The sequence below is a fragment of the Malaclemys terrapin genome, chromosome 1, assembly GCF_027887155.1.
Source record: "Malaclemys terrapin pileata isolate rMalTer1 chromosome 1, rMalTer1.hap1, whole genome shotgun sequence".
NCBI lineage: Eukaryota > Metazoa > Chordata > Testudines > Emydidae > Malaclemys > Malaclemys terrapin.
The window spans coordinates 339,350,332-339,373,342 of NC_071505.1; the positions used below are offsets into that span (position 1 = coordinate 339,350,332).

The 23,011-nt window shown below is 49.2% G+C and overlaps 1 protein-coding gene across 2 annotated transcripts in view; it reads right to left on the reverse strand.

Moving 5' to 3' along the window:
• MOGAT2 (monoacylglycerol O-acyltransferase 2) overlaps positions 1 to 23,011 on the reverse strand; it is a 42,672-nt gene that overhangs the window by 11,202 nt on the left and 8,459 nt on the right. Inside the window, exon 2 of one of the 2 annotated variants that reach the window (XM_054015841.1) lies at positions 20,927 to 21,105. In XM_054015841.1, coding sequence (XP_053871816.1) covers positions 20,927 to 21,105 — 179 coding nt within the window. The remainder of the gene's footprint in view (positions 1 to 20,926; positions 21,106 to 23,011) is intronic. The other variant, XM_054015842.1, reaches the window with a different exon arrangement.

Consider the following 23,011-nt stretch of genomic DNA (forward strand, 5'->3'; position numbering starts at 1 on the left):
TAGAACAGAGGACTGGGAGATCTGGTTTGTAATCCTAGCTGTACCACAGACTTTCAGAAGACTTCACCGTTTGGATGGCCATAGGCATCACAATAAGAGCTGAGGTTTTTTTTGAAAATCTGTCCTTTTATCTAGGTCAGGGGTAGGCAACCTATGGCATGTGTGCCGAAGGCGGCACGCGAGCTGATTTTCAGTGGCACTCACGCTGCCCGGGTCCTGGCCACCAGTCCAGGGGGCTCTGCATTTTAATTTAATTTTAAATGAAGCTTCTTAAACATTTTAAAAACCTTATCTACTTTACATACAACAATAGTTTAGTTATAGATTATAGACTTATAGAAAGAGACCTTCTAAAAACGTTAACGTATGACTGGCACGCGAAACCTTAAATTAGGGTGAATAAATGAAGACTCGGCACACCACTTCTGAAAGGTTGCCAGCCCCTGATCTAGGTGCTTAGGCGGATGCTGAGCTCTTAAAAATCTGACCCTTTGTGGGTGCTGAGCACTTGCAAATCTGGTCCTGGGTGACCTTGGTCTGCCCCCTCTAATAATGAGAGAGGACTCCAAATCAAAATCTCAGCTCCACACACTCCTGGACGTTAGCTGCTCACAATCTGAATATTGCAACTTATATCATCGCTCATAACACTGGCCGAGCTCACAGGGGTGAGACGTGGGACCAGAACTTCTTGACAACCAGGAACAAATGTCTCAAATTGCGCACCCGAAAATGGAGGCACATAAAGTTAGTGAGCATTTCTGAAAAGTTGGCTGGAAGCAATTTGTCCATGGCCTCGCAGAGCATCCATAGCCTAGCTGGGATTTGAACCCAGCTCTCCTGAGGTGAGGTGAGGCCAGTCCCTTAACTAACACTCTGTTCTTATAAGCACTATTGCCTCTGTTTGCTTGGGCGCCTCATTAACCCATATGCTACAAAATGAACATTTTTGAAAATGTCATGCAAGGAGAACTAATTTTTATCACAGACCATAAGGGAAGAAAGGAGTGAGACACAGGGCACAGTTCCTGGAAGGAGATCCAATTTAGACAAGCCGATGATGGGGAATGCAAATCTCAAAGAGAACTATTCAAGGGGAAGGAGACAGCTGGGAAGCAGGAATGCTGAAAAACAAACCTAGATGTGATAGTGTAAAGCATAATTTTGGATGCTGTTGGGCTTTAGGAGACCTGGTTTGATTCCCAGCTCTGCCACAGGCTCCCTGTGTGTCCTTGGGCAAGTCATTTAACCTCTCTGTGCCTCAGTTTCCCATCTGGAAATGGGTAGACAAACCCGCCCCCAACACACACAAACACACTTTGTCTCTCTTGTCTATTTAGAGAGTAAACTCTTCAGGGCAAGGGCTGTATGTGTGCGTGTTTGTATGTGCAACGAGGCCCTGACCTGTTTGGGGCCTTGAGGTGCTATTGATATACAAATCATAATATAAATAGAGACGTCACAGCTGAAGGAAAGTCCTGCTCCTGTCATCCTTGGGGACACCATCCCTTGGACAGTACATTCAGTACTAGGTACCACCACAGCAAAAGGATACTGGCAAAATCGGATATAATTAGGGGGCTGGGGGGATCAATAAGGAAAGAGTAACATCTTGATATTTTGGATGAAGGACCAGAGGAGGATGTTGTTATGTAGAAACATTTCATGGGTGCAAACACAAAGTCTCCTGGAATCCTGCCATTCTGGGGAGTTTTGTCATTGCTTCAATAGGCTCAGGATTTCACCCCAGTAATGGAAAGGAGTAGGGCTGATGGTGGGCCAAGGACATGCATTCTGTAGGCTGAAGAGTGGGAGGAATTTCATTGCAATGAGATGTCAGGGGTTCTCACAACAAATTTTTTTTTTTAGACTTGCTAGCTAGTAAGTCTGATTCTACTTTTCACAGCAGCAGACTTGTTAGCTAGCTGGGAGGCAGTGAAAAGTGATATTAAGAAACATACAAATATCACTTCTCACAGCAGACTTACTCAGCCCTGGCAAGCCGGGAGACAAATTAAGCCTTGGATGGGGAGATGGGTAGGGAGGCAGTGGGGCTGGGGGTGATGTGGTGGATGGGTGAGGGGCCGGAGGAGGCTGTGAGGACCGGGGGTGATGCATGAGGGGCTGGGGGACAGAGCCCATGGCCAGAGCTCACCGCCACATGGCTGGAGCCTGCCACCCGCCATCCCAGGGCTAAAGCTGGAAGCCTGAGCCCCACCGCCCTGGGGAAGGTGGGGGACTCACACCAGCTGTCTGCTCCTCTGGAGTTTGTGGCTCCAGGGGAGCCATCCCCTGATCACCACCCAGAAAGAAGGCTGTGTCCGCAAGAAAAGCCCCTGGTGGCTGCATTTGAGAAACGCTGCATTAGACTGTGGAACAGTTGAGCGGTTCTCAACCTTTTCCGTTCTGAGATACCCTCCCCTGGCTCCTCTTTGCAATACGAGCAATCAGAACCCCAAGAATAGTCCATTTGTGCCGCCTAAGACTGGACACAACACAAATAGACACTAGAGGGAACAAACCCGCAGCAGCGAGAAGCATGGACTAGATAAAACCGAACAGTCCTTTTCCATCCCTGATTTCCACAAATCCTGATTCCCGTGAGTTAATTTATCACTGGTTGCACTGCGTTCTCATTATGGCTGGTTGCTTATCGCTCTCCTGCAATGCTTTCCTTTTAGGTTTCCCCGTGATTTATTATACTTTTATAGCACGTCTGTGTTTAGCCACCGCATTTAGAATTGCGCTATCTGTTGCCGTATCATTTGTTTTCTTTGCAGGTTCCTTCTGGCAGGAGCTGAACCAGAATGAAAATCCTGGTGTTTTATAATCCCATCAGCTGGAAGATCTGTTCCCAATGTAGGTTTCCTCATGGAGGGCCAGATCCACTCCCCAGTGCGTTAACCTCTCCCGATCTGGTTCCATAATTCCGCAGACCCACCGGGGAACGCAAACTGGCAGATCTTGGTTCTGCCATGGCAGGCCTGCCTAGGCTACCTCAGCATGTCCAGGGCTCTGGGTGAGCGGCACACCCTGACCTGTACACAGTATCAACTTTAGGCCTTTGTGGTTGCAAAAGGACCGTGCTTCCACAGAGCTGATATTGCATCACCCTAATCTGACCCACAGTTGCACATTCACTAACGCATGGGAAAACCTTCTTCCCCTCTGCCCCATCTACTACTCTGCCAGCCCAGGGAATTCCAAATCAGCCTCCCTGTTATGGTTGCACATAGACTTGTATGTCCCAGTAGCCTCAGAAGTGGCTAATGGGTATGAGTGCAAAGGCTGCTGGGACTTAAATGTTGGCAACCGGCTGACACACCAGAGGGATGGATAAAGTGGAGTCAGCTGACCAGAGAAGCCAAGAAGACCCCACATTCTGCATGGGTCAGTTCTGCAGTCCCATGTATATCCTTTCATCGGCTGTTCCCTTGTTCATGTAGAGCAGCGGTTCTCAACCCACTGGCTGCATGCAGCCCAATTAGCACACAGCTGTGGCCCAGCTCAGCTGTGTGCTAAAGGCCAGCCCGTGTGCCGGGGTCTGCCAGGTTCCCGGCTGCCCGGCACAGAGGGGTCCAGGCTGCCTTGCCACCCACTGCGACGCGGTCGGGGCCCCGGGTCTGGGGCAGCCGCGTGGTGGGGATCCAGGGTTGGGGCAGCTGGCTGGCCCTGGGAGCTTCAAGGTCCGGGGCAGCCATGCTGCCCTGCCACCCGGCCCCTGCAACACATTGTGGCTGAATATGTGGCCTACAATGTGTAATAAATTGAGAACTACTGGCATAGAGCGTGGGGAGGAAGGGTGCCTTTGGTGTTAGGGGACTGGCCTGAGACTCAGGAGACCTGTGTTAAATTCCTTACTCTGTCACGGACAAATTGTGTGACTTTGGTCACATCACCGCCTCCATTCCCAAGCTTATGTTGTGGGTGAAAAGGAAATTCCTGTCTTGCCTATTTAGATGATAAGCAATGGGGGCAGGGATGTTTCTTACTCTGAGTGTGTACAGCAGCTAGCACACTGGGGCGCTGACATTGGTTCCAAGTCTGGGCGTTGCTGTAATAACAATAAGTAATTCTGCAGATAGTGGATGTGTGAGCAACTTTTTCACATGCAACTCAAGCATCCACAGCCAGAGATTGCATCTAGATCACTGAATAAGCCAGCTGCTTACATTCACACCAAGTCTGCTCCTTTTCAGACTGGTTTGATTAGTGATGTGCATACTGCAAGCTCAGGTAAGGATAGCCATGCTTTCTTAGGTACTTATTTGACCCCTATTACCACAGTATCTGAGCATCTCACTCTCTTTAATGGATGTAGCTTCATAACACTCTCTGAGGTAGGACAATGCATTATCCCCATTGTACAGATGGGGAGCTGAGGCACAGAGACTTGCCTGAGGTAACGCAGGATGTTTGTGGCAGAACATAGATTTGAACTGAGGTCTCCCAGGTGCTATGCTAGCACCCTAACCACTGAATGATTCTTCTACTCTACTCTCTCTTTTGTTAAGGGAACTCTTAGACACAATAACTAGCTCCTTCGTGCCTGAATATTTTCTTTTTAATGTTTAGACATTCCCATTTTCCATCTTTGTCAAAGTTCAATCTCTTACCGGACTAGTGGTCAAGTCTGGGTCATGGTCCCAATATGCACATACTGGGAAGGGAGTTAATCTCTTACATTGCATGGCCTAATTGTTATGCAATACAGTCTTATCTTATAGGTCCTTTGGGGTGGGAGAAAGGTGGGGACCTCTTCTCTTGCTGACTGGCTGGCTTGTTTGTTTGCTTTTAAAGTGGGGTGGGATTTGCTCTTGATCTGTTCTTTTCGGATGAGTTGTGCCTTTAATAATTGTCAGAGCACCCAGAGTCTAGGGCAGGTGCGTCCATGTAGCTAAATCTAAATAAAGTGAGCTCCTGCCCTGCAGTCCATCCCAAGTCCATTTCCCATTCCAGAAAAACAACAACCTGCAAAAGAAAATTGTCAACAGGAAACAATCCTGTCTGAATGTGCCTGCCTCTTGCATCCAACAGATCTGAGGGACTCCAAGCTAACGGCAGGAGATCCAGATGCCTAAGAACCCACCTTGGCTGTGATCGTGTTAGATTTTCCAAGCTGAGCAGTGCTGGGTCTCAGATTAACATTGCCGCCAGCTGTATTTGCAGAACCAGAGGAATTCAAGGTCAAACAACATGCTAGTTCATCTCCTTGCAATGAGAGATTGTTCCCTACAAAAGTATTCCCCGGCGCTTTTTTCAGTGTAATTTTAAATTACTCTGTTTACTGGACTTTATCCTCTTTCCTTGGAAGATTTTTTCCACAGCCCAGTGGACCTTGCTGTTAGGAGATTATGAGATCATCTTACACTTTCCTGGGCTAAATTTCATCCAATTACATTTTGGACCCAGCCCCTTTTGCTCTTTCCCCAAATACTACTATAAGCCAGTGGGTAGAGCAGTGGTTCTCAACCCATGGCCGGGGGGCCGCTTGTGGCCCTCAGCACACAGCCGTGGCCCATGTGACACCCTCCAGTTCAAGTTTCAGAGTAGCAGCCGTGTTAGTCTGTATCCGTAAAAAGAACAGGAGTACTTGTGGCACTTTAGAGACTAACAAATTTATTAGAGCATAAGCTTTCGTGGACTATGCATCCGAAGAAGTGGGCTGTAGTCCACGAAAGCTTATGCTCTAATAAATTTGTTAGTCTCTAAGGTGCCACAAGTACTCCTGTTCTTTTTCCTCCAGTTCAAGTCCATGTCCCTTTCTTCAGGGTTGGTTTTCTTAATAAAGAGAAGATGCAAAATCCTTTACATGACACACAACACTGGGTAATAGAGGCCTGGTCACTTCTGCAAGCTGGGAAAGGACAGGACACAGCTCACCCAAATCACATTGGCTTGTCCATTTTCACTCTGCTCTTCTCCTTAGCCAATACATAAGTGTGGAGATAGAATAAGTGTGGGGGGGAGGGATAGCTCAGTGGTTTGAGCATTGGCCTGCTAAACCCAGGGTTGTGAGTTCAATCCTTGAGGGGGCCACTTGGGGATCTGGGGCAAAAATCAGTACTTGGTCCTGCTAGTGAAGGCAGGGGGCTGGACTCAATGACCTTTCAAGGTCCCTTCCAGTTCTAGGAGATAGGATATCTCCATTAATTTAATTTAATTTAATCCCCCTCCCCTCCATGCACAAGGACCAGGGGAACACAGCACAGGCCAGTGAGGTAAGAGCACTGACCCTGGTATTGTCTGCACCAGCCGGCAGAGTGCAGTGGGATACACACACTGTGCCCTATAAAAAGGCACAGCAAGGGTTTCCTGAGTGTCTGCCCGCACACCCAGAAACATTGCATTGGCCTTGGCGACAATGCTCTTAGGAGTGGCCACTCCTCACCCATTGTGGTTCTCATATGCAAGCTCATTAGCTCTTTGTTTTGTTCTCCTGAGCCTGAGCCGGAGGAGCTTGGTGTTTGCCAGCCAATCGTTGCCCTTTATACTACTACACCTTTTAACTTTCAGTCCTAGGCAGAAAGGCCCTGGAGCCTCAGCTAAAGCAGGGAAAACAACATGTTTTCTCTCTGGGTGGCGAGCCCACACGGAGAAGGAGGACTGTTAATATTTCACACAGCACACTTGTCCAAGCTGCGTTTGTGTTATGTTTCCATTATTCAAATGGGGACCTGGCTGAAGGCCACAGTCCTTCTTCCTGCTCTGCTCCAGTAAACAACTAGACAACAGCAAACCTTCTTTCTTCCCCATCCACTTCCCCCCTCCCTGGGCCACTGCTCTCTGCTGCTTTGTGATCCCATGTGGAGTCCCCTCAGGCCCACACACCCCGCATTCCAGGGCAGCTACTGAACACTACCGGCGTTGAAAAGTTCCCTTCCCCTGAGGCCAGGGCAGCCTGTCTTGTGATCAGAGCAAGGCACCAGGAGTCAGGAGCTCTTGCTTCTGTTCCCCAGTCGGAGGCTGATTGATCCTGGATAAATCTCTTAGGCCAAAGTGTTCCTACTTGGGTGTCTCGAGCTGGTCCCCTAAATCCACAATGAGATTCCTAAGCAGAGCTGGCCTGATGTTCCAAGGTGCTGAGCATACGCATCTCCCAGCGACTTCCTGGCGGAAGACACCCCTCCTTGCATGGCCTACCTGGGAGTACGGCCTGTTGTGTAATGGAGGCCTTGCTCTTGGGATATTAACCCCTATGTGCGAGTGGGTGGGCAAGGAGAGGAGTCATGGCTCTCTCCCGCCCATGCACTGGCCGGGTACAAATGGAGCAGTGTTATTATTTGTATTGTGGTAGCACCTCAGAGCCTGAGTCGTGGACCTGGACCCCACTGTGCTAGGCACGGTACAAACACAGAACAAAAAGCCCCTGCCTCAAAGATCCCAAGCAACACCCTTTCAAAGGCTGTGGTAACTTACTTCCAACCCACCTGAACAAGAGGGGAGATGGGAGGAATCGTGACTTGTCACAACGGCTTCCTGGGGCTGAGCCGTTACACACTGCCTGTTAATAAGGGCTGTGCTTAAAGGCTCAAGCTAGCCCTTCGCTTAGATCTCATAGATGTGCCATTGACTTGCGAAGCCCTGCTCCCGTGTTGTTGCATCATATACTTATGCTCCTATGATGTATCCGTATGAACAGAAAGCTCAAAAAAGGACAGAGTTGCTGACCAGGGTGAGATAAAGCTGATAAAGCTGTTGTGCTTCCATCCAGTCGGAACAGTGCTGGGCTTTTCAAGATCGTGGTTTGGAGGTTTCACTGCCATTGGGATTTCCCAGCATTTGGGTGAACTAGCAGGGGCAGCTGCAGTGTCAGACAATAACGAAGCAAGATTGAATTCCAGACTGGTTTGTCTCCTTTCAGTCTCACTGAGTTATCTCGTAGGTTATTCAAGGAAATTTGGGGTGGGCGGGGGAGAACATATGACCTATGTACAGCATGAAGAGTTACATAAAAGGTGGTTTCAAAACAAGCAGGAATCATTTAGCAGTATCAGCATCAGCATTCTTGCCGCACCATCAGGTGCATAAGGCTTAAGTCAGTAACCAACGAATAAATGCAAGAACTGCGTGCCATATACAGTACGATATGATAAATGGGCATATAAATCAATACACATCAAGTCACGAGCCTTCGAATCCGGGCACAGGGTTGAAGTTGCAGGATAATGAGGCTCATCTTGATATTTCACTTCTCTATTCTATTATGGTAGTACCTAGAAAGATGCTTCGGTCCTGAACTGATGATTACAGCTAAATGCTCACAACATGAGAAACCAGGCTGATCAGACTTGTGCAGGGAAGCAAAAATCTACACTTTGCAGTGAAAAAGCAGAGCTGGTTGAAATACTGGATTTCTGTTCCATGGCAAATGCCGACACAAAAACATTTTTTTTTGTTCGAGATTGGAACAAAAAGTTGATATTTCAAAATGTCCCCCACAGTGAAATTTCAGAATAAAAAATTTATTTCAGGTCAGCTGTAACATTTCATTTCAATAGAATTGAATATTGATTTTGACTCTTTTTGTCCATTATATTTGTATGTATATTGTATATTTTATATTCATTTTTACTTTATTTTTCTATTTTTTTTTATAATTTGAAATGAGGGTTTAATTATTTTAAAATTATAATATGAACATAAAATAATAATTTGTGTTTGGTAATCCAACTGGTAATTAGTTTGGTAACGGATGTAATTTGCATAACATAAAATGGTATAATAAAATAATATCAAAATAAAATAAAAGATATAAAATAAAACAGATTTCTAAATGAGAAGTCAATTTCAAAACGAAAAATTGAAATGCTCTGATAAGGTTGAAATGGACGGTCTCAACCACATTGAAATGTTTCATTTCTTTTTTTTTTTTTTTCAAAAAGAAATGTTATTGAAATCGACATGTTCCCATGGAACATTTAGGTTTTTTTAATTGGATTTGTGATTGAAAAATGTTCCATTAGCAATGTTTGATCATCTCTGTGTCAATGTGGGCTTTGGTTGATATTTTAATGGCAAGGCATGTCAGTGATATGATAACAAGTGGGGAGCTAACTGAATTAGAAAGCCTGGGCAGGGTGCTAGACTGTAACTGAGAGAAGACCTGGGTTCAAGACCCTGCTGTATCACAGACTACCTGCGTGATCTTGGGCAAGTCACTTAGTCTTACTCTGCCTTAGTTTCCCTCTTTATACAATGGGGATAATAGCTGTGTCCTACCTCACAGGGGTGAGGATAAGTATATTAAAAGAGCAGGAGCCACCTTGGTACTATAGCAAGAGGAGGCCACAGATACATTTATTAACAATAGGCAGTTTATAGGCTGAGGTCAAAGTGACTTATCTGCAAACAGGCTTCAGTGTTGATACATTCTGCTCATTATTCATGCATATAGGGAGCTAATTGAGGGGGCCAGGAGGGAATTTATTTATTCCACAGTTGTGTATTCCTCTGAGGCAGCTTGTACTGGCTGCTGTTGGAGCTAGGATCCTGGCCTGGATGAGCCACAGATCTGAGCCAGCATAGGCAGGAAGGAATGGTTTGCATGGGCTGTTCAAGAGCCATCCCCCAAGACTACTGCTTCAAATATTTGCTCTTTGTAATTCATTCTGTGGCTGGTCACCTATGTCACATGACATTGTTTAGTCTCCCGGATTGGATGGCTCCCAAAGAGGCTTCAAGCTGGCCACATAACTCCTACCAGTAAATAGGTGTTTACATGAGTATTCAGTCGGGATCGGGCTTTCTGCACCCTCCTCCCTGCGCAGGAGAGGAATGGTGACTCTGAGCTGCCCTTAGTTCTCTGGGCTCCTCCTGGAGTGATGAGGCGACGCACTGCCCCTAAATCAGGGCAGATTTCCAAGTTACCATGTGGCCTAGAGAGATTGGGGCCTATGACAGTGAAACAGAAAGAGCTGAGAGAGATGACTTTGCCCCACTTGACTTTGTGTAACCCCATGTTCCCTTCTTTCTTCTCCTACCAATAAATGAAAAACAAAGTGAATGGCCAAGGCTGTTAGAAATTAAAAAGTTCATGGTTAACTTCACGGGCAACTGTATAATTTGCAAATAATGCCGCCCTTTTATCCAGCTCGTGATGAAGGGTCCTGGTTTATGTAAAGAATTCCTGGGTGTGTTTGTTTTCAATCAAAGTAGTTTGTGCATCCGTCAGAGCCCGAAAAATCCAGCAGTGCCTCAGGGCCACAGTTCTGTTAAGTAACCCTAGTCGTGGTTTCTGCATAACCAATGGAATGAGCAAGATGCAGGCCGGAAAGTCCTGAATCACAGCTTTGCAACGTTACACTGTGTTATCTGAAGACACATTAGCTAGATTTTGCTCACAGTTACATCAGTGACAATCCAGAGTGACGCCACTTACAGTGGTGGCCTTTCAGAGTTTGCTAATCGGATTAGGGTTACCATTCGCCTGGATTCCTCCGGACATGTCCGGCTTTTTGAGCTAAAAATAGGGTCCGGGGGGAATTTGTAAATGTCCGGACTTCGCCCCCATGCAGAGCGTGCGCGGCTAACAGGGCAGCCGGCCGGATGGTGCCACTTACATGGGGCTCCAACTGCCAGGGAGAGCCCCTCCTCCTCCCCCCTGCAGCTGAGATCACTCCATCCCTCCCTGCATCCGCAGATCGCCTCCAGCAGTCTGGAGCTCGTCCCCCGCTCCTCCTCCCCTGCTGGGAGGGTTGGGGGTTCTGAGGGGGGTGGGAAGTGGGAGGGAGTGGAAGGGGCAGGGACGGGGCTAGGGCAGGATGGGGCGGGGCTAGGGTGGGGCTCCTCCCGTCCTCTTTTTTGCTTGCTGAAATATGGTAACCCTACCAATAGCCTTAGATAAGTAGGTGCTGGCAGTTAGATAACCTCAGTATTTGCAGTACTCGAGATATTTCTTCTAGTAAATAGTGGGAAATAGAAAGGGATGCTGTATATACTGAGGTAAACTTTTCTATCTGTCCCGAGTACTTCAGTGGGGTTACTCTGTAGTACCTGATACCAGAACCTGAAGACAAGAATTTAACAGGTGGATTTGCTCCTCATACGGTAGCTGATTTCAAAAGAGCCCATGGTTCCTGTGGTTTGCATCAGTTCTGCTCTGGTTCGGACAGGGTTTCCATTTTCTGCCCCTGCTTTCTGGGCTTAATGGCTTGTTCTTGTCTAATTGTGTCAGGATGAAACCAGGTAACAATCAATTTGGAGGTGGGTTCGTTTGTTTGTTTACAAGAAATTGCTGTATGGGGGCAAGGTTCAGGCTGATAGGCCTAAAGTTAAATCTCACCGGGCTTGACTGAGCCTGGGATGTTCTGGCTTCTGCACTTTGACAGGGCCTTTCCCTATAAGATCTCAAAGCTTTAATTTTGCAAGGCAGGTAAGTGTTATCACCCCTGCATTTACAGAGGGGCTGCAGAACAAGAGGTGAAGTGACATGGCTTCCCAGCAAGCTAGTGCCAGAGCTTGATATAGAACCCAGGGGTCGACGTCTAGTCTCTCACTGTGACCCCCAGACAATAGCGCTTCCTAATAGATGGCCCGCAGCGTGAGTGGGGCGGGTGTGTGGGGGTGAGAGTGGACGGGTGTGGAAGGGAAGGGGCTGTGTGAAGGGACAGGAGAGGAACGCTGAGTGGGGGATGGCCAGCAGTAGTTAGCAAGTGCCCATTGAACCCACTGGTTCATTAGCAAAGAGTGAAGCCGACCGCAGGTTAAGCTGAACAAGAGGAACTCTATTAAACCCTGTGCCCTGCTCTAGTCTGTCCACCTGGCCGAGGTGCTTCCAGAGCCACTTCCTGTTTCCCTGGTCCTAGCAGCCCTTCTGGGAAACATGGGCCCTCTGACTCCAGTTCCCCTGGCCCTGATCATGATACGCTCACCAGGGCCTCGCCCAGCTCCTCAGTGGCCCATTGCTGCTACCTCCCTCATTCAAAACCTGCCAGCCCCACGCCCTACAGACGGCAGCAACTGCACATAAGGGGTCTGGGTTGCCATGCAAGAGTTTTCTGTGCACCCTGCTGACTTTCAGGTTTATTTTTCTCTGCTTCCTTCTCTCCCCTCTCTAAAAAGTTCTCCTAAACTCACCAGGATACACACACTGCCGGCTGGCCTGTTCGCAGGGCCCTGGGAGCAGGGCCGGCTTTAGGCCAATTCCACCAATTCCCCCGAATCGGGCCCCGCGCCTAAGAGGGCCCTGCGCCCAGTGGCAGGGCCGCCGGGAGGGAGGGGAGAAAGAAGTGGCCAAGAATCCCTTCCCTGGCTAGAGGCTCCTTTTTAATTTTTACTCACCTGGTGGCGCTCCGGGTCTTCGACGGCACTTCGGCAGCGGGTCCTTCACTCGCTCCGGGTCTTCGGCAGCACTTCGGCAGCAGTGCCGCCGAAGACCCGGAGCGAGTGAAGGACCCACCGCCGAAGACTAGGAGCGCCGCCCGGTGAGTACAAGCCCCACGTGTTTTTTTACGTGTTTTTTTTTTTTAGTCATCCCTGCCGGGGCCCCGTCGAAACTGTTCGAATCGGGCCCCGCACTTCCTAAAGCCGGCCCTGCCTGGGAGCTCCCAGAGCCCTCGCTTACAGAATTGTCCGTTGTTTTTTAGTCACACCTTGGTAACTCTGCTAGCATGATACCAGCAGGGGGGAGCTCTTACAGTGATGGATCTGACACAAGCTTGAAGCTTGCAGTAGAAAAACTGCACAGCCAGTTAATTACCTGCAGGCAAGTCGCTAGCTGCATATGATGAGTTAACTTCACTCAGACTCCACGAATGGATGCATACAACAGCCCTCCCCTCCTTTCTCCCGCAGCAACAAACATGCTCCGAGATCATAGCTCAGCTTTAGGGGACATTTTAAATAGCTTCCTAAAATAACAGAGGGCAGAGCAAATCGGCAGCTTTTTTTCACCTTCTGACCCAAAGAAACGGAAGGTTTGCCATGTCAGGTTTGCTGCTGGGATAGGGGAGGATTAGAAGCCATATTTAATCCTCCAGGAGCGACTAATCCTTTCGTGTTAAATGAACTGATTGTACACAAACACTGCAGTGGGGTGAAGACGCCAGCCTGTGCTGCTTCTCTAGGGCTCCATTGAGGAGCAAAGACCAGATCCATTTGTTTCAGTAAATTAGATTGGTAATGCTCAGCCGACTAGCTATTTGGGTATCCATCACCTAGCCAACCGCACAGAGATAATACTCAGCACTTACGCTGTACAGTGCTCGCCCTCCGGAGATTGCAGAGCTCTTCGCAAAGCAAAGGAAGGCTCAGTCTCCCCCCTACCGTATCGATGGAGGGACAGAGAGACCTGCGAAGCCTAGGGAGCAAGTCAATGGCAGAAGCGGACATAGCACTCAGCTCTCCTGAAGTCAAGGCCCAGACCTGCCTTGCTCCCACTAGATATTGCAAGTAAAGAAGCCGCTTGTACCATGGTGTAATGTTACTGCTCTACAATACCGTGAAGCACCTGAACGCTTTCCTTCCTAAGCCCTGCCTGGCGGAATCATAGAATATCAGGGTTGGAAGGGGCCTCAGGAGGTCATCTAGTCCAACCCCCCGCTCAAAGCAGGACCAATCCCCAACTATATTTCTCCCCCCCCCCCCCGATCCCTAAATGGCCCCCTTAAGGATTGAATAACAACCCTGGGTTTAGCAGGCCAATGCTCAAACCACTGAGCTATCCCTCCCCCTCTCATGCCCGTTGCCTAGTAAAATGGGGCCCCAGTCAGTGGCTGCTATAGTATAAATAAGAAAAGCCTCTCGTTCCAGTTCTGACTCTTCCCTGTGTCCTGGGCAAGTCTCCTAGCCTTTAGGCCTTGGTTATCTCCATCAGGGTAATAACACTGCCCTGCTTCAAGCAGGAGTCATGATCCACGTTTCCAAAGGGCTTTCAAGCCATAAGGCCTTAATTGTTGTTTCTGCTGTTGACAGCAGAGGGCTAAGTGTTTGTGTGGCTGAGGAGCATGGCCCTGAAGCATGGCTGTATAGAGCAGGAAGGTTTTGGGGGAGTCCACTGTTTTCCCAGCTCTTCCTCTGCTCAGCAGAGTGAGCTGTATTGCGTGCGCTTTGTTGCTTTGCAGCACCACCCAGTGGCGGTCTAGAGAACAGCAGCATTGCTTTGGAGGAAACTCTCGGGGTCCTGATTCTGATCTCTCATTCACTGGTGTGAATCAGGGACTGATCTCCCCAGTCCAGTCCAGTTACACCTGTGTGAATGTAACTGAGGTGTGTGGCCTTCTGGCCTTGCAGTTACTACTGCAATGGAGCAATGTCTGGAGAGGTGAGCAGGGGCTTAAGGTGGAAAATGGTGGCTCAGATGAAGAGACTGTGGCACCCCATTGGGCCCATGGGGTAACCACCAGCCCAGAGTCTATACTTGTGTGCAGAAGAGGGATGGGTTCCTTTGGCATACGCCCTGGTTTGGTGCAGGTACAGGGGCTGCCTGGACTTTGACATTTGAGGTCCTCATGAAGCAATACAAGGACATGTGGGAGCTGGCTGTCTTCAGGCGCCTGTGGGTCGATCTGCTGGAAGTGGGGATCAGGTGGGGATCAGGAAGGCTTGCAGCAGAGGGGAAGTGAGATTTCCTTGTAGGAGGTTGGGATTCTTCCTCGGGGTGTGTCCCATTCTGCCCTGCTGCTGTTGGAATTCCTCCGTGGCATCCCCGGTACACTCAACATACCAGACAGCCAGTCGTTCCATGCCACTGGTTTCTGACCCGACCCTCCTGTTTGGGGTGGGACAGAGTGTGCCCCATTTCGGCCAATCTCCAGCCCCCTCTCCCAGCAGGAAATCTGGATCCAGGAGAGGCCTCTGGAAGGTGAGAGTTGGTGGGGGCTGATGCCATGAAGTGGCTGAGTCCCTCGTCCACATGTGAGCGGGGAGTTCCAGACACGGATCTCGGGGGGATGATCCAGGCCTCATTGCTGGCACAGATAGAAAACCATCCCCCAGATGGTTGTGGAAATACATGCTTGCACCCAGTTTGCCCTGGTGTAAATGCAGTGTTGCCAACTCTCCTGGGATATGTGGTGCTTTTATTAAAGCCCAGGGATCATGTCATTGGGTGAGACTCTCAACTCGGCTCTAATTTTAAAAACAAAGTACATTTCTAGCCTTGTGTTTATGGAAAAAAGCTTGAGAATGCGATCTGAGTACCCCCTATTGGACCAGGTACAAGAAGGCAAAGAAAAACAACTCAACATCTATCATTTTTTTAAATCTCAATGACAGCACAAGGTGCAGGACAACTGGGAGCCAGGCCCATAGGGCGATTCAAAACATTAGTGTCCAATTCCCCTCACTACCTTATCCAGCCGTGGCATCCTCTAAACAATCCATTCCCCTCCTGGGTGTTTACAGGCTTCCCATATTTTGAGGCAGCTATATCACCCATTAGCCAAACGACTCATATGTATTTCTTTCAATGGTTCCTCTGAGGGCTTTTCCTTCCAGCCCCTTAATCATATCGGTGGTTCTCTATACAACCACTCTGCATTTTGTTTGCCTCTTCCTGGCATTGGTGCTGAAATGCTGCGCTGCGGTAAAACTTAGCTGCCAGACTCCTTCTTCTGCTCATACACAGCAGCATCTCTTTCCTGCTGGCAGATTTAGACCTCTCTGCAGCTGCTCAGCCTTCCATCTTTTGTCAATCAGACCCCGGGATGGAATAAAAAATAAGCAGACGTACTGACTGTCTGGAGCATCGCGGAGAGATATTATTAAGCCAGATCAGCTGTTTCTGCATGTATTTAAGAGAAGCAAATTGGGCTTTATAATCCATTATAAAAGGCAATATTTTGGGGGGAGAATGTGCATATACAACAGGTCCTTCCTCCCTAATGCCCAAGAGGAAATAGAAAGCACCTCAAAACTACTTCTGTCTGATGGTTGTTGACTGTGTGTCAACAGGTGAAGCAGAAATCAAATGCAGCAAGCCTAACCCATTTTAGCACAGTGTGTGTCCCACTGTTTACTCATGGCTGGCTCACTAGAGGATAACAGCCTATTACTGCTACCAGCTAATGGAGTTGGCCCCTTAGCTCAAGTGATCGAGGCATGTGTGGAAGGTCTTGAGTTCAAATTCAGCTGATGACCTGTACAGCAAGTCATGATGCTTTGGAATTATATGGCATCTTCCAGATTAGTTAATTTAATCACTACAAGCCCTTAGTGTGGGAAGCATTTACCTCCATGTAGAGATGGGTAACTTGTGGCACAGTGCCTTACAGAAAAATCCTGTAGAACTTAACAGGTTTTTTTAAGCCATGTAATAGGATTTAATATAGCTGTGTCTCTCTGCTGTAGGATTCTATAGGATAGTGTCAGAGAGTGAACTGGCCCTTTAAGAGGGGTTCAAGGTCAAGCACTGGTCCTGTTCCTGAGTCAGCTCAGAGCCAGCAAGTGACACTGCTTGTTCCTCCCTGAGAATCCCCCTCTCTGCTGCTCTTCATAGGACCCACCAGACCCAGCGGGTTCTACTCATTAAACACCACACCCCAGCCTGGGTGTGGTAGGAAGGACTAACTGTAGGGGCTGGCCAGCTCCAGGCCTCTGGCCTGTAAAGAGGCATGCCGCCCTGTTCCAGGGACTTGCTCTTAGATGGTGGGAGAGAACTTGGAGCTCTTGGGGGGCGGACCAAATGCCTGCTGAAATCAATGGAAAGACTCTTATTGATTTCAGTGGGCCCTTGGTGAGGGTGGGTGGCTTGCCAGGAGGGAGGAAGGGGACTTGCAAATCTAGTAGCTGTGTGAATGTGCTGACCCAGACTCACTTTTGGTATGATTCCGACTTCAGTGACACATGTCTCTTTTCTGTCCCTGTTTGTGGAAGACATCGGACCTCGAGCTCAGAAGTGACGCAAATATTTCACGGCCCTTTACTGGGAATTCTTGCATTCTAAATCAAATTCTGATACTGACTCCTTATGTGACCATAAAGTGACGCAACGCCTCCGTGCCTCAGTTTCCCCACTTGATGATGGTATAATTGCCTATTGCACGGTGGTCTTGTGAGAGTCAATCAGCTAATGTCTGTACAGCGTTTTAACAACAGCATTTATGTAGCCGTGCTCAAGCATTATTGCTGACAATATTAATCCTTCCCAGTCCAGAGCTCTGCAGCACTGACTGTTCCTTGTCCCCAGCATAAATATCTCCCTTGCAGCCTCTGCTCCTTCCTATCACAGAGGGATCCCTATCGTCTACTGTGCCACTGGGCGCTTGGATTCAAAGGCATCGTTAATTCTGATCGCTGCACCCAGGGGAAATGTAAAGTACAATGGGCATCAGGAGAGCAATTTCAGAAAGGCTTAAAATGTTGTCTTAAAGATGAGCACGGCTGCTGTAATGCAGCAGGATGCAGGGGAGATCCAGTAGCCCTTTGCAATAGGGACTCTTAAACTCTCTGGTCTAGTGTTTAGAGACGGATGCGGCTCTGCTGGAATGGGGCTCAAGAAGACTTGCTGCTCGCCAAAGCAGCGATTGTCTTTTTATTCTTGTTTATACCAGGCCTAGCACAATGGGGCCCCTAGATACTACTGAAGTGCAAATAATAAGTAATTGTCTTACCACTTTAGTAGTGTTGATAGGACTTAACGAGGAGTGGAGGCTGGTCTGTTAAAGAATTGTTGGGAAAAATGATACAAGCTCACAGGAAAGTGTCCAGTAGTTAGAGCAGGCGACTGTACATTGAGACTTGAAGAACTTATTTTTGGATCTACTTCTGGCTTGCTGTATGACTACAGGTTAGTCCCGGTGTACCTCATTATCCCCATTTCACAGATAGGCAAGAACTGCAGATTTCCGATTGCATTGTCTGCTGAAGGCTTCATACAGCCTTGTAGAATTGTCACTTTGAAGCAGCCCGGGCACAAAATCAACCCACCCCCCTCCCTCGTTGCTGTCATGATGATGGTAATGAAAAAACAAATGAGATTTCACTTGCCTACAAAATATTACTCAACCCTGACACCTGGGCAAATAACACTCTGCAAAGCTGGCTGGCTTAATTAACTAATGTACATGAATGAGCACCGGCTCCTAGCCAAGCAACAAGGGAGAAAGCAAATATTAAAATAAGGGTTGGTGGAGTAGGGGGAGGGGCAAATTGGGGAACTTCATCCCCTGGAAAATGCTGGAATACCAGTTGGTGTCCTGCATTCTGGAATATTTTAAAAACACACAAAAAAACCCAAACGTGCCTACGAACCCATAAAGTGCCTCTCTGGTGCCCACGTGCAAGTGCGGACGAGGGGCAGCTTGGTAGGGTAGCCAGCTGTATTCTGTTGCTGTAGGAATAGCAAGGCCCCCAAACACCTGCACGTATTTGCCATCAGCTGCCTGCAGACTCATCCTAAGACTGCTCTGAGTAAAATGAGCAGCACTGGCTGGGACCTGTTGTCTCCATGGGCTGCACCTCCTTAAGGGTGTGCTGACTCGGCAAAGTATGTACGTACTGTGCTCTAAGCCTGTGCTAAAGTGCTTTGCTGAGTTGAGGCCTAAAAGATGAGGGTGGCCACAGGCTGCATCTTGTAACTCCAGGACTGCACGGATTATTTAATGGCAGATGTCCCAAATGAAGCAGGTGTAACATAAGCGTCCACCTTTTTCCCCCCACTGGCTCCAAATCAAAACCCACCTGTGAGTTCTGGCCAAACCGAGACCCTGGGTTGTCTTCTGCCCATCCCTAATCTCTGAACTGATTTAATCTTACTACTTGCAGTGCTGCACTTCCCTTTCACTTCTCACACAGGAAGAAGCAGCCGCGGTGTGCGTGTCCTTGGCACTTCAGAAGTGCACTAAATACATGCTCTTACAGAGAAATCTTCCTTGTAGACCCAACGCAGGGCTGCTCACCATTGCTGTCACAGGGGTGCGGTATCTGAATGCCAGTGACCAAGGCCCATGCATGACAGGCTCTTGTATTGCAGGACACACTGCCACCATTGTTGCCCTAGGCCGGGTATCCCCAGTTCCTTTAATAACTCAGGGTATCTTTCATTCAAAGACACTGGAGATCAAGTTTCTCTTCCCCATGAAACCTTAGAAGGATGGCAGCTCCACTACGCCTACTCTGTATCTTCCCTATATCCCTGCCCTGAAAGCTTCTCTATTGGTTCCTTTGTCCCACCCATCTTCTCTGTTGACCATCTCTCCCCTCTGTGCCCCCTTCATCCAGTCCCAACTCTGTGCTGCCTTTCATGCCTCCCTATTCACTACAACCACAAAATGCTAGGTATCTAACCAGCTGAACATGAGCTCCCAGTGTGATGCTGTGGCCAACAGGCCAATGCAATCCTTGGATGTATAAACAGGGGAATTGCAAGTTAGAGAAGTCATAAGGGCACTGGGAATCCTGTGTCCAGTTCTGGTGTCCACAGTTCAAGAAGGATGTTGATAAATGGGAGAGGGTTCAGAGAAAAGCCACAAGAACGATTAAAGAATTGCAAACTGTGTCTTTGTAGTGATTCGTTTATGAAAGAGAAGGTTAAGGGGTGACTTGATCAGCCTGTAAGTACTTAAAGGGGGAACAAAAATTTGGCGGTAGAGGGCTCTTCAGGCTAGCACATAAAGGTGTGTCGAGATCCATTGGCTGGAAGCTAATGCTAGACAACCTCCGCCTAGAAATAAGGGGCAGTTTTTGAACAGTGAAGGTTGTTAACCACTGGAACAACTTGCCAAAGGTTGTCGCGGATTCTACGTCACTGGCAACTTTTAAAAAAATTCAATATTGGATGTCTTTCTAAAAGGTAGATTCTAATTCAGGGAAGTCCTTTGGCCAGGAGATCCGACTCGATGATCACACTGGTCCCTTTTGGCCTTGGAATCTATGGAAAACTCCCTCCCAGTTAATGTTTGCCCCATGGCCCTCCCTCTCTGAGCTCCTGACAGCCCATCTGTGTGAAGTGTTCCGCCTGTAGGACCCTCGCTGTGTCAATCTTCTCTATTGTACTTAGCGGTAGTATCTGTCTGCCTCCCAGGCTATCAGGCTGGCGTGGTGAGGCCTGTAGTAGTGGATTTCTGGAGGCTCTGGCTTTGGTTCTTGGGAGTGCTGTTTGGGAGTTTTGTCAGTTTCCCACCCCCCTCTTAGCAGCTCTCAGAAAGGCAGGTCTTGCGGCCTGACCTAAAGATGCTCAGATTCCAGCCTAGTTTGGTCTCACTCCACAGCAGAATCCCTGACTCTCCGCAATACGTTGCTTTGTACTGCACCACCTTATGCCTGGAGACTGCAAGCACTCTGAAGCCGGCCCTCTAATGGGTTCTGCACATGCACGGTGTGCCACGTGCACTCAGGGTGCTATACGGCCACCAGTAAAACAAAACGCCAGTTAGGATTTAAAATGTACACCCGGCCCTGAAGCTGCGGGTTAAAGTCTCGACTTAAAGCCAGTTAATTTCCAGCCGGCTACTTATCTGTAAATTGCTCTAAGCACAGGACCTAGGAGCCAAGAACTCTTGAGTTCAAGTCCAATCTCAGCTCCTGACTTGCTGTGTAACTTTGCTTAGTGTCACTGGTTCTTCAGCTTCCTTAAAAGTGCTCAGATTACCACAGAGGGTGCCGGACAAGCATCTAAACACACCTGGATGGAAAATGGGGAGACTATTTCCCTACCTCCCAAGGTGTAGTGAAACTGAAAAGCTAGGCGTCTAAAGCCAGATTTATTTAGGTCCGTGGGTCTGAAAATGCTGGGCTAAACAACTGTTACAAGGTCAAGCAATAGGTCTTCTACCCTCTGCTCTAATCTCTAGCCCAACCTTCCCTCCAGGCTGTGAAAGACAAAGCAGTAAAATCTAGTGCTGACTTATTCGGTCCAGTGCTAGGATCCCTTGGCCCCTCTTCAGGGCTGTAAGAGCCTGATCCAATGCCCATAGAACAAAATGGGAGTTCCTTCCCACAGACTCCAGTGGGAACTGGATTAGACCCTCCCTTTGGTTGCACTTACGGTGACGGGGAAATAGTTCCTCATGTGTCTCCAGATGACGCTGTTCCTGATGCAGTGAATCCGTCGCCCACCTTTGCTTGGCGTGTCCCAGTCCAGAAGCCACCACGTTGCATACAGGACGCTGACCAGCCAAAAGCGAGTGAAGAAGAGGCCGATGAAGAGAACTATGCAGCACTGTGCTGAGATAAAAACAGGGCAGTCAATGGGCAACCCAGGCTTGGCTGGGGTCAAGAGGTGAAAGAACTTACTCAGAAATATCATCGCTTCCAAGGCGGTTGCACCTCTGACCCCCATTGTTGCCTTCTTGAGGTCACCTCAGTCAGATCTCAGGCCTCTAGCCATCCCCTTTTGCAGGGCAGAGTCCTGGGATTCAAGAGTCCTAGGGATTTAGCTGCTATCCTCTGTGATCCCATTAGAAGGCCTGACTTTATGGCAGCACCTGCAGTTCTGGTAGGGCCAATGACAGAGTTCACCAGGGACTAGCCAGCATTCATAAAGCAAGGTACTACTTATTCAGAACAAAAGCGTTACAGAAAGAACATACCTTAAAACCAATAAACCGCTTGTGTGCATGCTCACTAGACAATACCCGTCTGCCAGGTGGAGACCCTGGCAGGTTTCAATGTCCTCACTTCTCAGGTCATTGCTTGCTAGGCTTCGCTAGCCAGGTCAAACCAGTCCATGCAATTTCCCCCAGGCAGGGAGGGTTTTCCAGCCTGGTTTCCAGCCTAAGGATTTATATTAATTTCTCTGCCCCCTAAGTGACTTTTAGTTCATGCAGGAATCTTCTACAACTCCCCCCTGGAGCTAGAATACAATCCCTAGCCCACAGAGATACGTACATTTATGAAGTTGATATAATAGCCTCTGAATATTCCATGTGTCCCTAACAGTTGCCGCTCCCCTACAGTTTGTCTTAGAGTGACCAGATGTCCTGATTTTATAGGGACAGTCCCGATTTTGGGGTCTTTTTCTTATATAGGCTCCTATTACCTAGGGAGGGACGATGAGGAGAGTGGAAGGGGGAGTTCGAGAGGAGGGGGAGGGAGGGGAATGGAAGGGGGGTTTGAGAGGAGGGATGGTGAGGGGAGTGGGAAGCGGGGGTTCAAGAGGAGGGAGACGGAGGGGCGGTGAGCAGGAGTGGTGAAGGGAGTGGGAAGCGGGGGTTCAAGAGGAGGGAGACGGAAGGGCGGTGAGCAGGAGTGGTGAGGGGAGTGGGAAGGGGGTTCAAGAGGAGGGGGAGGGAGGGGTGGCAAGGGGAGTGGAAGGGGGTTTGAGAGGAGGGGGAGGGAGGCAGGGGAGTGGAAGGGGGTTCCAGAGGAGGGGGAGGAAGGGGTGGTGAGGGGAGTGGAAGGGGGGTTCAAGAGCAGGAGTGGGGAGGGGAGTGGGAGAGGGGAGTGGAAGGGGGGTTCAAGAGCAGGAGTGGGGAGGGGAGTGGGAGAAGGGAGTGGAAGGGGGGTTTGAGAGGAGGGGGGTGAGAGGAGAGTGGAAGGGGGGTTTGAGAGGAGTGGGGAGGAGAGTGGAAGGGGGGTTCGAGAGGAGGGGGAGAGAGGAGTGAGGGAGGAGAGTGGAAGGGGGGCTCTAGAGAGTGGGGGAGGAGAGTGGAATGGGGGTTTGAGAGGAGAGGGAGAAGGGAGTGGAAGGGGGGTTTGAGAGGAGGGGGTGAGAGGAGTGGAAGGGAGGTTCGAGAGGAGGGGAGAGAGGAGTGGAGGAGGAGAGTGGAAGGGGGGGTTCGAGAGGAGGGGAGAGAGGAGTGGGGGAGGAGAGTGGAAGGGGGGTTCGAGAGGAGGGGGAGAGAGGAGTGGGGGAGGAGAGTGGAAGGGGGGGTTCGAGAGGAGGGGGAGAGAGGAGTGGGGGAGGAGAGTGGAAGGGGGGTTCGAGAGGAGGGGAGAGAGGAGTGGGGGAGGAGAGTGGAAGGGGGGGTTCGAGAGGAGGGGGAGAGAGGAGTGGGGGAGGAGAGTGGAAGGGGGGGTTCGAGAGGAGGGGGAGAGAGGAGTGGGGGAGGAGAGTGGAAGGGGGGGTTCGAGAGGAGGGGGAGAGAGGAGTGGGGGAGGGGAGTGGAAGGGGGGGTTCGAGAGGAGGGGG